Here is a 14757-nt window from a genome sequence, read left to right as displayed (position 1 = left end):
TAGAAGTTTCAGAAATTATGTGACAGGTAAAATTTTTGTTTGTACTGTAAGAAGTTGAAAAAAAAAGTCATTTTATATTGAAATTTAACCCCTTAACTGTCACTCATATTTTTGAACAATGACTTTGTAGTGCACGATCCAAACTTAAATTTATATTATTCATGAATGAAAACATTTTATAACATGATATTGATGTACCATTTACATGGTAATGCAATGTCTGATTTTAAAATTAGTTTTAAAGGATGAATTTTGAGATTTTAAGTTTTCAGTTGATATATAATTTCTTATGATTTCTAAAATGTGATAGAGAAAAAGGCAACAAAGAAGTCTTGTTTTTTTTTTAACAAAGGTCAAAATTCCTGTTATAATGTAGATTTTTGAGGGTGCACTCTTGTCATAAATTAATCTATTACTTTTCCTACATATTTTTTAACAAAAAACATTGATAAAATATATATTTGGGAGTCTTAGACCTTTCCAACGATATATAGTTTGTCAAGATTAGATTAGATTTAATTGTAATATAGTGAAGTAAATGTAGGCGTCCAACAGAGCGGATGGGTGACAGTTAACAGGTTAAAACAAAAGTATCAAAACTTTGTAGATGTAGCTGAGCACCTACACAGTGTTTTGGACTGCAGTGTGAAGATGGACCATGTGACTTGTGATTTCAAATGGTAGAAAGTTGTCATGCTTGTAGAAACCTGTTGTTAGTGTTTTTAGGTCATTGTTTGTATTTGTTGGGTAATGATCTCTGCTATTGTTATGGAAGAATGACTTGATTTTCTACACGTATGAAATGTTTTGATAGTTGAGCACAACCGAATGGAATAGAATGCAGGGGTCTCAAGATGAGATGTTCAAAGTTGAACTACTTTTAGCTTTGCATCTTAAAAGTCTGGCATTCATGATACGAGATGCTGAAAAACAACAGATTGCATGAGTAAATAGAACAGCAAAAAAATAGTGGCCAGATGGGATTCAAAAACCTGTAATGTGTGATCGGCCCAATCAAATTTGAGTAGATTCGCATACTTTCTACTTACAAGTTCATTGCTAACAAAACCCAGCTGATCAAATACATGAAAAGCTTGTCAAAACTTGAGCTAGAGCATCTGACAGCGCAGCCAGAGATAACAGAGCCTGAACACCTCTGGACTGCTCATGATCCTACCTGTCCTTAGACCTTCTGGGAGATTTATTGTTCTTTCAACTACTGTATATGTGTACCAGCATGTGATTACCAGCAGTGAAGGTTTGTGTTAGATGAGCTGTTAGAAGCTAGAATCCTGCACATTTACAGGATGCACACTCTGAATTCTTTATACAAAGAATACAATTGTACAAAAGTAATTTTACTGTGATAAGATACCTTTATTGCCTCCAAGCCTACATTTATTTGATCAAAAATATCCTGTAAAAATCCTGTCACGTGAACTTGGCATTAGATTTCACAGTCCACACTACAGAACAAAACGTATTTTCAGATATATCCACTTCAAAAAGTTTTGACTGGACAAAAATGGCTTCTTCGTGTGGCTGAAAGCCAAAAATGTCAAGAAATAGATGCATTAATGTTGACTATAGTGACGCCTCCTGGGGGGCCAGGGGTTAGGGCCATGGCCACCCCTAATATGACACTGGTCACCCCATTGCCCCTCCCCCCAACTAGAAAGAGTGGAGTTTTTTAGAATAATAATTTTATTTTAGAAATGAACACATATACTGAAGAAATGATATAAAAAAATAAGTATAATAAACTTATATGATTGATGTGGGCTATTATAGAATACGCTCTCAACCCCTCCCCCTCTTTACGTGCTTTGCGGCGACTTCACGCACTCCCACACGTTGTTCAAGTTCGACACTAGCAAGCAACTTACTTTGGAAGGAAACTTACAATTGCCTGGTTTCCTTCCAAAGTTGCTAATTTAACTTATGCACAAAATTGAAATCTCACAAAACATTTGCGAAGAAGCACTATTTTCATCCAACGAGTCAAAGAGAACAAAATGGTCACTTCCTGATAAACTGCCACTATACCTCACTAAGAAAAGTAGGAGAAGCTACTGAATTTAATAATTTTAATATATAATAAATTACTTGCACCTTGGAATGAGCAGACGAAACACAATGGATGCAGTTATTGGAGGAATTTATTCACAAATTGAATGTCCATCTCCAGTTATTCTTCAGAGTCCAAAATTAAGTCAAGCAAGTGTAAAAACTTGTTTGTGAATTAAGGCGTTTGTATTCGAAATTCAGTGTTTCCATCACTCGATTCTGATGCGATAGCCTACTACAAAATGTGCATAAAAGCAGGGTGATGGAAACCCTGCTAATGTAAATTAAAGTTAGTTTTCGTATGTTATATAAAACTTGTGTCAAACACATATACTACATTGTTTGGCTAACTTAGATTAGGTGTCAGTAAGGCAATTAGGAATTGATTTATTTCTGTTGCTCACACGTGGATTGAACGCTTTACGTTTTTGGTAGATTAATATTGTTCCATCAATTGATCTGTATATTAGTGCAGATTTGGGCAACATTTAATGCACTTAATGTCACATAGGTAGAAAAGTTTTCAGACTTTCGCGTCACACAGAGAGGCGTGCATACAAACCAGTGATGTAGCGTTTGCCAACAGAAACAACTTTTATTTAGTAGATAATACATCCCGTGCTGCCCGTGAGTTCCCATATTAAGGATAGTCTTTCTCCTCATCTAACGTACTCTGTTCTGCGAAAAAAAAAAACATTTACCGTAACAATAGGTTAACACACACACACACACACACACACACACACACACACATATATATATATATATATATATATATATATATATATATATATATATATATATATATATATATATAGATGGCGCCAGTGTGTGAGGCATGCCGTCTGCTTAGCATTTTGTTTGTCTTTATATATATATTTCATACTTTTATTCGCCACTGTTCCTCCCTACTGGTTTATGACCGCTTTCAACTTTTGGACATTCGATATTCAATTGAACAGTTATCAAAAAATGGATCGGGAGGATTTGATTATCATTCAACCAAATGCTTGGCGAATATATCTGCCTTCCTGTGCCGTTTTCCCTGCGCTCTACCGAGGAAACACCGAAATCGCCGGAGACGTGGGAAGCGAGGAGGAGTTGCAGTAAGGCTGAAATCAGCTAAAGCTCCAGCGGGCAGCCGATGGACGTCTGTTACTTCTGATGGAACGTGGCTGGTGTGTCTCGTGGCGATCACCAGAGCGATTGTACCGGATGATTCATCCTACATGGTCAGTTTCTGTTTCGTTGTGCTCACCTGAGCGAGTGCACTGGAGGATTCATTCTGCGTGGTTGTTTGGTGGCTGTCGACCTTCCGCTGTTTCACCTCAGATATGACGCAGAAGTGTGAACTCTAACAATCTTCTACAACTTCATCATCAGCCACAACGGAGCTCAGAGCAGGTTTTATCCAAGATGGCACAGATAAATGCCTGATCACTGGTAAATAAGACCTTTATTCTAAATGACTTTCTTGTCTCAAATGATTTGGACATGTTATTAGTAACTGAGACATGGCTGAAACCTGGAGATCTGGCGCCATTGACTGAACTATTACCTCAGGAATATCTATTTTTAAACTCCCCTCGGACTACGGGACGGGGTGGAGGATTAGTTTCTGTTTTTAAAAATAAACTTTCTTGCCAGTCACTGTCCACCAATGCATTAAAAAGCTTTGAATTACAGCTATTTAGATTAACTGTTGAAAATGCAGTCGTGGTGGCACATATATATCGCCCTCCGAAATCCACAACAGATTTTATTAGTGAATTTGCTGAACTTTTAAGTGAACTTGTAACACAATATGATAGACTCTTAATCCTTGGTGATTTTAATATTCGTATTTGCTGCGGTACTGATTCTTTGTCAAAGGAATTTGTAAATCTGATGGAATCATTTGAACTCTTTCAATGGGTAGATGGCCCTTCTCATGTACAGGGCCATACACTGGATTTGGTTTTAACACATGGACTATCTGTTTCTGACATAACAATGAGTGAATTAAATTTTTCTGATCATAAGCCAGTACATTTGTTTCGGACACTAAATTCTATTGCTATATCTAACTTTTCTCAAATGTATAAAAACATCTGTGATAGTGAATTTCTAGACAGCTCTTTTCCAAATATTGATTTAGATGAACATTTTAACCGTTTTAACTCTACTTGTATAAGTGTCTTAGATTCTGTTGCTCCACTTAAACCTAAACGCTTAAAGAAAAAAACTGAGCCGTGGTTGAATGAGACTGTACATAGTTTTAGACGGCTATGTAGACAGGCTGAATGAAGATGGAGAAAGCATAGACTTCAGGTGTATTACGAAGTCCTGAGAGATGCCTTATCTAATTTTCAAAATGCAGTTAAGAAGCCAAAATGGCAGTATTTTTCACAAATAACTGAAACATATAGACAAAAACCAAAGTTACTTTTTTCTACTATAAACTCTGCTCTGAATCCACCCCTTAAAGCATATCCCGTACCTTCCCACCTAAATGGTGATGATTTTCTTAGATTTTTTTTTCCAATAAGATGGAAAATCATAGGCCAGGTACTGACGAAATTCAGAACAATTATGACACTGAAAACACTCAGTTTGTGCTACCTCCATGCTCCTCAGTCTGTCATGAATTTGATCCTATTTCTCTTTCACATCTACAAGAAATTATAACCCATCTTAGGCCTACAATTTGTTCACTAGACATTATTCCACCTCGTAGTTTAACACAACTTTTTGACACTAGGACCAAGTTTACTTACCATTGTAAATAAATCACTTAGCTTAGGGATATTTCCAGCTGATCTCAAAAATGCCTTAGTACTTCCATCAATCAAGAAACCAGATCTTGATCCTGCTGTTTTGAATAATTATAGGCCTTTCTCTAATGTGCCTTTTATTTCAAAAATTCTAGAAAAAGTTGTATCAAATCAACTACATTCCTATTTAAATTCCCATGCTATATATGAGAAGGTTCAATCTGGCTTTCGAGCACTCCACAGTACCGAATCAGCACTACTGAAAGTTTCTAATGACATCTATATGACAACAGATGCTGGATATTCTATAATTTTAATGCTTTTAGATCTTAGCTCTGCTTTTGATATGGTGGACCATGATATTCTTTTGTCGAGACTAGAATATGATGTGGGGCTGAAAGGAACATTATTAAATTGGTTTAGTTCATATTTAAGCGGTCAAAGATTCTTTGTCCGTTTTGGCTCCTCTATGTTCTCTGTTGCTCACCTTCGATGGGGGGTCCCTCAGGGCTCAATCCTGGCCCCTACACTCTTTTCCCTATATATGCTCCCTCTGGGAAACACAGAGGTTATCGTGCCTTTCCCATTGCGGGCCCGACACTATGGAATAGCTTGCCTAATCATGTTCGCTCTGCACCTGACATGTTAGTTTTCAAGTCACGCTTGAAAACACACTTTTATTCAATTGCTTTTAATAACTTGTAACTTGTGTTTTTTTTATGGCTCTGTTTGTCGTGTGATTGTCACGTACGATGATACAAGAAGCATGGGAGAGATCCAAATGCAAGTAAAAGGTATATTGAGGGGCAATCCAAAAAGCATAAACAGTCCAGGCAGTGTCAAAACCAGAAAATCCAAAAACAAAAACAAAACAAGAACACACGGGAAGAGCAGACTCTGGTAGGTATCATTCATACGACAAAGACTCAGACAGACCGGGTATAAATACACAGAATGATAATAGGGAAACTGGAGACAGGTGGGGGAACAATCAATTAACTAAAACAAGGAGGAAGGTGACCAAATAAGGGAACAGGAAGTGATAAGATGACAGACACCGTGGGAACGGAGGACACCTAGTGGACAACCAGGGAACACAACCCAGACACTGTGACAGAACCCCCCCTCTACGGAGCGGCTTCCAGACGCTCCACGATAGACAACACAGAGACCAGGAGGGAGGCGGACAGGTGGAGGCTTAGGGGGAGGGACGGAGGGTCAGACTAACAGAGGGGAACAGAGACAGGAGTGAAGACACAAAACAAAAAAAACAAACATTAACATGAAGCCCCCCCAGGGCGGAGCAGAATACCACCATGTCCGTGTGGTCAGAGCGGAAGTCCCCCAGGGCGGAGCAGAAGACCACCACGTCCTCGTGGTCGACGCCAGAGTCCCCCAGGGTGGAGCAGATGACCACCACGTCCTCGTGGTCGACATCGGAGTCCCCCAGGGCAGAACCGAAAGCCACCCAGTGACTTGACTTGACTCTGAAAGTTCAACGGTGACCCGCCTTGTCTCTGGAAGGTCCCCGGTGACTAGCCCTGACTCTGGAAGGTCATCGGTGACTAGCTCTGACTCTGGAGGGTCATCGGTGACTGGCCCTGACTCTGGAGGGTCATCGGTGACTAGCCCTGACTCTGGAGGGTCATCAGTGACTAGCCCTGACTCTGGAGGGTCCACTGGAACCTGACTCGACTCTGGAGAGCCCAATAGAACCTGACTCGACTCTGGAGGGTCCACTGGAACCTGACTCGACTCTGGAGGGTCCACCGGAACCTGACTCGACTCTGGAGGGTCCACCGGAATCTGACTCGACTCTGGAGAGTCCACTGGAACCTGACTCGACTCTGGAAGGTCAACAGGAACTAGCCCTGACTCTGGATGGTCAACGGTAACTAACCCTGACTCTGGAAGGTTGATGGTGACTAACCCTGACTCAGGAGGGTCCATGAACACCTGACTCGACTAAAGAGGGTCAACCGGGAACTGACTCATCTCTGGAAAGTGCTTGAAGTCCAGTGTTAAGTTTCCACAGCCTGTGATGAATTGGGGTGCAATGTCATCTGCTGGGGTTGGTCTATTGTGTTTTTTGAAAACCAAAGTCACTACCCCCGTTTACAAAAATATTTTGGAGCATTTCATGCTTCCTTCTTTTTGAAGATGCTGATTTCCTTTTCCAGCAAGATTTGCCATTTGCCAACACTGCCAAAAGCACAAAAAATGTTGTTAAATAACCATGGTGTTGGTGTGCTTGACTGGCCAGCAAACTCACCAGACCTGAACCCCATAGAGAATCTGGAAAAGAGGAAAAGAGGAAAATGGGAAACAAGAAACCAAAAAATGCAGATGAGCTGAAGGTCACTGTCAAAGAAACCTGGGCTTCCATACCAGTGCCACAAACTGATCACCTCAATGCCACACTGAATTGAGGCAGTAATTAAAGCAAAAGGAGCCCCTACCAAGTATTCGAGTACATGTACAGTAAATTAACATACTTTCCAGAAGGCCAACAATTCACTTTTTTTTTCTTATGAAGTTTTCTAATTTGTTGAGAATTGGTAGGTTTTTGTTAAATGTGAGGCAAAATCATCACAAAAAAGAACCAAAGCCTTAAAATACTTCAGTCTGTGAGCACTGAGTTTATTTAATACATGAGTTTCACAATTTGAGTTGAATTAGTGAAATAAATGAACTTTTCCACAACATTCTAATTTATTGAGATGCACCTGTATTTGAAATTGGACTTTACTAAACAAATGTATGACTTTACTGTCACTTTTGATTAATTTAATGCATTCTTGCTGCATAATGAATGTTTTAAACTTCTGTATGTCCAATATTTTTCTTAAAACATGAGAAAGAAGATTTTTCATGGATACTGTCCATTTTAGTGAATGTAACAATTTGAAATACATTTAACACATTACACTGACAGTGCATAATTACAATGGCAGTGTTAATTACATGCCATCACACTTGTGGGATTCAGTAGGAAACCAGGGCAACTTCTAATTTTATTGTATCAGAGGCTGATGAGGCTCGGTCAAGCTTAAGCCGTTGGCTTTATGGACTGGGTCTGTGGTCTGTGGTGTTTGCCGATCAAATCGAGCAGAGGTTAATTACAGCTCCAACCTCCTGCCATGTTAACTCTGTTGCTAATGTTTCTAGTGTCATTATCCATTTCACGCTGACTGATCTGAGGCCTCTTTTATTCATCTGAAAACCCACTGTTCTATGGATTGGATTGAACTATGATATTTATAAAAGAAGTCCAATGGTAATCCATTTGAATTCTTTAAATCAAACCATTCCTTAGATATGTCACGGTGTGCATTTGGCCATTATTGATCTGTAACTCAGGCTATCTGCTGTAGAAATGTGTTCATGTCAGATTTAATGTTTCTTCACCAAGTCTTATTAAATATGGTGTGCCACTTAATGAAGTGTGAAGAGAAAGTCTTAGGTTACATGGTTCCCTGAGAAGGGAACGAGGAAACTGCGTACTCTAGGGGGCACTATGGGGAATGCCTTGACATGACCTGTGTCTGAAGCATACATTTAAAACAGCAACACTTTGGCCAGCGACAGCCTATGACATTATTATCGTTGTGACCATAGTATAAAGGGGAGCTGGAAGAACACCTAATCCACTTCTTCATCTGAAGCTAGTGTCTGTAGCATGGCAAGGAAACTAGAGGACGCAGTTAAAATTTCTCTTGAAAGGGAACAAGAACCCTTTCAGTCGGTCACTCTCTATGTCATGTCAGTGACGGACAAAATTGGGATCCCTATCAAATTGCCATGGGTGCTACCCCTTCCTGTGCCCTGTGCGAGCAGCCTGCACCCCTATTTGGTGTAGTCCAGGGCTCGGAACATGTAGTTCCACTCAACATTGTCAAAGCACTACCTCACTGGGTGAGATTGGATAACACTGGGAAAACATACCCGTTCTGCTTGGAACAGGGATGCTGCGGAAGCCCCATCCTTCCCGAAGGAGTTCTAGGGAGCAAATATACATTTGAGGTGAATTTGAGGTGATTAAAACCCTCTTGGGAAGGCAGAAGTCTGCCGGGGAAACACGGGCTCTAAGGCTATAGCGTGGACTATACGCATACGAGTACCACTTAGATCTCAATATGGAACTCGGCCTTCCATGGTTGTCACGGATTCATCATGAAGGCCTGGCGCCGGATGTTGCGCTGCGTCCAGCTGCCTAGGGTGATGGAGGATCTCAACAGGGTCTACAGTACAGACACTCTGGAGCAGTTTAAGCAAGCCAACACTAACCAAGGCTTCTCAGTGCCACTACTCATTTGAGGTGAGAGCAGAGGAGGATACTGGCTCTACACAAAGGCTATAGAAACTAGAGAACGTGTTAGGGGTCGCCCAGCCCACAGCTCTACAAATATCTGTCAGCGAGGCCCCATGAGCCAGCACCCAGGAGGATGCAACACTTCTAGTTGAGCTCGCAACCTGTATAGGCAGGGCACACCCTGTGCCTGAAAAGCCAGGGTTTAGGCATCCAAAATCCAGTGGGCCATCCTCTGCTTAGAGACAGCATTCACCTTCTGCCACCTCCATAACAGACAAAGAGCTGGTCTGAGGTCCTGAAGCTTTGGGTCTGGTCTACGTAGCATCTTGCTAATGCTTGCCATGAAAAAGATGGTTATTGACACTGAAATGCACGCTTCAAACAAAACAGTCACTGAAGACTTAGAAGAGGATGACTTGTTCTTCCGGCACCCCTTAATACTCGGTCGCACTGGTAGTTACATCATAGGCTATCGATGGCCAATGTTGTTTTGAATGTATTCTTCAGACACAGGTCACAATTGGCATAGCACCCCTAGAGGACGCAGTAAGAAGTTCCCTTGAAAGGGATCAGAAAGTTTCTGGAATTTATTGTTTAATTTATTGTTTATTTATTGTTTTCTCCTATGTCATCAGTCGACACAGTTCTGTTGTACCATAATTCTGCAGGAAATGACATCAACAACATTTCTTGCAAAATAAGTCATCCTTAATCATTAGTTATCATATAGTTCATCATCTGATCAACTTTGATTATTGCTGTAATGGTGGCATTACAGCAATATGCAGAGTTGGACCAGAGCATATTTCTGTAAGTAATTTCTGTTGCCCTTTTATAGAAATATTAAAGGCATGTTCATTTATTAGCAGTGGCAGAGTTCAAAAGGTACTGCATCACAGGGCTGACCCTGCCGCCGACTCACACGATCCCTCAAACGCTTCCCCAATAACGCCACGTCTGCATCAACAAATAGATGTCTGTGACTAACAATCCTACTGGGGCAAGAGATTTTTCCATTACTTCCTGCAGTCTCAGGTGCAAAGTCTCTGACTTAATTCATAATCCCACCACATCTCCTTCATAGTGCAAAGAACAGTTCTTCAGACAGCTGCTGTTCACAGAGAGAAAAACAGTACGAAAAAGGATTGGCTGAAACAGCCTGTTCTTTCTGTAAGAGAAGATGCTGTCACTTTTGGTTTAGCACTGGAGGACAGGGAATGGAGGTGTCAGGGGATGCTACAGTGCAGCGTCTATTACAGAGGCTACCGGTGTCAAAAGGCATCAGCCTCTTCCAGCCTGTGGTAGTGCACTGCTGAGCTGAATCACAGCAGTCACAACAGATGCTTTCATGGAAAACTTTGTACAACATGACTGAGGCCAGACCCCTGTGATGAAAGCTTCATGTCAAAATCACCGATCTTTCAGAATTTCTATGAAATATTTCTTACAGTTGAGACTTATTTTCCTCTGGACAGCTGCTATTTCAGTGAAACTTCAGAAATATTGTCAAGATAGTTACGTTATTCAAAAATGGACAAATGTCTATAGAATTTTTTTTTTTTTTTACTTTTTAACTTTTTTTTAACCTTCCTAAAAAGCTGCTGTATACTCTAAAAGTATCTTTCAAGTTGTAATTCAATATATTTGCAATAGCTATATTTCTAAGTAACAGGTCTCCAATAACATCATACTGAAAATCATTTCTCATGGAATATGCTGTTTTATTTAAAATCATCAATGACTGTTGTATATTGATGTTTTAGTATCTGATGCTTTTTTCTCTTCAATTTATAATCTCCCAGTTGTTCGTTCCAGTTCAGATGTTATGTTAACTAATCCCAAATCTAGGAGTCACTGTATTGCTTGGCAAGTGCATATACCGCATACAGCCTACAATTCAGCTAATGAGCTACATCACTTGGAGGAAAAAAAATATATATGTAAGGATTATTTGATATATATTTACTGAACCTAGGTATTTGCTCATAATGCTCTCAGTTCTGTTGTGTAGAACCAGCAAGCCACTCAAGGCTATGCGTTATAGTGATTTTTCTTCTAATGTTTATGGAGTTTTTCTCAGAACCATTTTTTTTTTTTCAAAGAATTTTAACCAGTTGTTTTCAAGGTGATTCTTAGTTGTACAGAACAATAAAGAACAGTCAGTGTACAGCAGCACTTCATTTCAATGAGGGACAGAAGTTTGTAGGAATAAGAGTGTCTTTATTTTCACACAAGGTTTTGCTGTAATTTCTGTTTTTTTCCTCTTTGAATCACATACCTTTTTTTTTTTTTTCAATGTCTTCTTACAACCCGATTGTATCTTTTGCTTTTCTTTGTAGGACCCAGTGAGCTCGACCTTAGTTTGCTAGCAGACAGAAGCAGCATGGCAGATGTTCCCACCAAATTTGATGAACAGGTACAAAAATGTCTCGGTTTCCATTTTCTTTTCTAAATCCACACATTGGTGTTCGGTTGAGCACGACTTTCTTTGCTTTTCATTTGTTGGATGCACTTTAAAAAAAAAAATGGGGTACATGTTTTATTTGAAGAATTTTCAAAGATTGCTAGAGTGTATTTTACAAGAAAATAAAAAAATCTTTCTACTTAAAAATAAAAAACATTTTATTTAATGTGTTACAATTAATTGTGAACCTGCTAACAATTTCTGAGTGAAATGTGTGGTATAACTTTAAATAAGTTTCAATTTGTTAACATTAGTTAACATGAGATAACAATGCAACACAACTAAAATGTTCCTAGGTCCAGAAACATAGCATTATTTTCATTTTCATAATGTTTAAAAATTTTGAAGAAGCGGACACAGGAGAGCACATTCTAGGAGCAGGCACTAGAGGACACTTTCTAGTGGGCAGTACAATTTCCAGTTCTGATTCCCAGTCCATAAGATCCACCTTCCATTTTGGCCCTTTTGGCGCTCCATATTCACTGTGGGGAGATGATGGGTTGGGCTCTGGGTCAGGAGTGGTACTGTCGATCAGTCCCTGGGAACAGGTGGGGAAGGAGGTCCATCCAGTGTCCACTCCACGAAGGAGGCAACATTCGCTCCGGGACCGTCCTCTGACGACGGCGCTCTATATGCGTTGTTCAGACTGATGTCGTCTGGGTAGTTGGTGAGGCGTGCCATGTTCCAGAACAGTCTGGTGTGTGCCCGGAGCAAATTCTCCCTACGCTCCAGCAGGAGGAGGTATTTGGGCCAAGGAGAGGATCCATAAACAATATGGAAAGAAAAAGGACTGAGGAAAACCAGATAACAAATGAGCTGAGTCCCAATTCGCATACTATCCATCCTAAATAGTATGCAAAACTAGAATTAGTACGTCCCAAATCGTAGTATGTTGAAAAGAGTATTCCAAAGATACCCGGATGGTCTACTATTTCCGGTTAGAATTCGAAGTGCAGATCAATGCACACTCTAAGCCAGGGGTGCCCAACCCTGCTCCTGGCGATCGACTGTCCTGCAAAGTTTAGCTCCAGTGTGTGTTTGATTAGGGTTGGAGCCAAACTTTGCAGGACAGTCAATCGCCAGGAGCAGGGTTGGGCACCCCTGCTCTAAGTGCTAATATTGCCCACAACCCATTGCGATGGCTTTGCGGTGATGTAAACATGGCAGCCGGATGCAGCAGCGGAGATGCGCACTCAGCTTTTAAGTGTAAGAATTCAAATGTTTAACTCTAATTAAAGTTATACTTTATTTCGTTACACACATTGCACATGAACGTCAGAACCAGCCAGCCGCCTCACAAACGACCTGCATTTGGTTCTTCAACTTGGTAGAAGAACACATTGTAAAATGTATAGTGAAAAAAAACGATGAGAAAAAAAGATGGGAATAGTAAATAAAATTTTATTGGACATAAAGAATGAATGAAACGTTAACAGTTGTGGTGTGCATAACTAGGCAACCATGGTGTCTTTCACGTTGCATGACGTCATCGAAGTATGTCCCAGAACTTGCATACTCTTTTGCTACACACTCAAAATTATGTACTTTTTCCTCACAAAAAAAGTACATACTTTTTTAGGTCATAGTATAAGTAGGCGAATTGGGACTCAGCGATGGAGTTGAGAAATGCAATTTACACAGTTTTAGGTCAGGTCTTCTGTCACATTATGCTGCCGGAAGGAACACAGAGCTGAGGATAATCAGAAAAGTATTTATTAATCCAACACAGGGGTAAATACAACATGGAAACCACGAGGAAGACACACGTAAGTTACTGGTAGACCCGACAATAACTGAAAGGACAAGGCTTATAAAGACAGGATGATTGGGACAACACAGGTGCTAGGAATGAAACAATTAACATGGGACATGGAACACATGGAGGGAAAACACAGCCTAATGAGTCCAGGGGCATGACAATGCATTGTGTAAGAAAAAAAAATCATATTTAAAATGTTATAAACCAGAATCTCTAGCTTCCACTAACTGTCAGTCACGAATTAGAAGTACAAAATAGGGATTTTTTAAAAGGAAGATGTTAGAGGTGTAAGAATTACAGAACCTCAGACACTTTGATCTTCTGAGACATACAATAGACACACAGTGCATTAACATACAGACATCTGTTCCGACATCTCACTGAGAGAAAATGCAGGAAACGCCTCTCTCACATATGCAACAGTTCCTTCTCATCCCATTCCTTCCCTTCACATAGCTCATTCAGAATGGTCAATAGTAAACTATAATGGTCTACATTAATGCAAGTGATATTTACAGTCATGTTTTGTGTCATTTGAATTATCTCAGGGCGACTGCTACAGTGGTCTCAATCTTACAAAGTAGAGTAAAAGATAATAAGATCCTAAGAGATAAGAGATATTTTGATATCTGTAAGAGGAGTGCCCCTTCCCAGGGTCCTCCATGTGAATTACCTCCTGTTCACATTAAGTTGTAAAACCACCCAGGTTTGGGACCTGAGTTAATGCAAATTCCAATGGTTAGTTTCTGTCTCCATCTCGGGGGATGTTTGTCTTGGTCTGAGGTATTTAAAGGATTGCAGCAAAAGGATCAGGGCCTTCTGTAGCCGTAATAAGCCCATGGTATGAAGTGTATTCACACACTACATACTGTGTTTTTTATTAGTCTTAGATTCATCTTTGAGAATTTGACGTCTTGTATTGATATTGATATCTCTGAATTGGCTATGTAATTGGCATAATACATATTCACCTGACTGATATTAAATTGTTACATTTGGTTTTATTCTGACTTACTCTAAAATTATTTCCTCAAGTAGATTAATGAAGTCTTATGTTACCACACATCTGTGTCCAGGGTCAGTACATAATAAATCTAAGCTTTGTAACGATTTGTAATGTAAAAAGCGCTATACAAATAAACTTGAATTGAATTGATTCAACAGTTATTGTGAAATCACAGTAGCGTTTAGAGCACCATTAGCATGTCAGAAAATGTCCCATATGTCTCGTCTCTTTATTTCATTATGAAGTTATTGGAATCTCAGATTATGCTCAGATGAAATTGCTGAAGGGCTATTATAGGCAGACTGAGCAAATGCAGGATGCTGTATTTAATGGAAATGCTTGCTGAGTGACAGTCCTGCATTAGTGGATAGCCATTATGAATGACTCTATCTTCTG

The 14757-nt window shown here is 39.9% G+C and overlaps 1 protein-coding gene across 3 annotated transcripts in view; it reads left to right on the top strand.

Moving 5' to 3' along the window:
- The window catches only part of LOC127951693 (adenylate kinase isoenzyme 5-like), a 95583-nt gene that overhangs the window by 57847 nt on the left and 22979 nt on the right, over window positions 1-14757 (top strand). For all 3 annotated transcript variants that reach the window (XM_052549721.1, XM_052549720.1, XM_052549719.1), the window contains exon 8: window positions 11472-11548. In XM_052549721.1, the coding sequence (XP_052405681.1) occupies window positions 11472-11548 (77 nt within the window). The remainder of the gene's footprint in view (window positions 1-11471; window positions 11549-14757) is intronic.

This window comes from Carassius gibelio, chromosome B2, assembly GCF_023724105.1.
Source record: "Carassius gibelio isolate Cgi1373 ecotype wild population from Czech Republic chromosome B2, carGib1.2-hapl.c, whole genome shotgun sequence".
Lineage (NCBI taxonomy): Eukaryota > Metazoa > Chordata > Actinopteri > Cypriniformes > Cyprinidae > Carassius > Carassius gibelio.
Note: the sequence above shows the minus strand (reverse complement) of the source record. Positions and strands in the feature narration are given on the sequence as shown.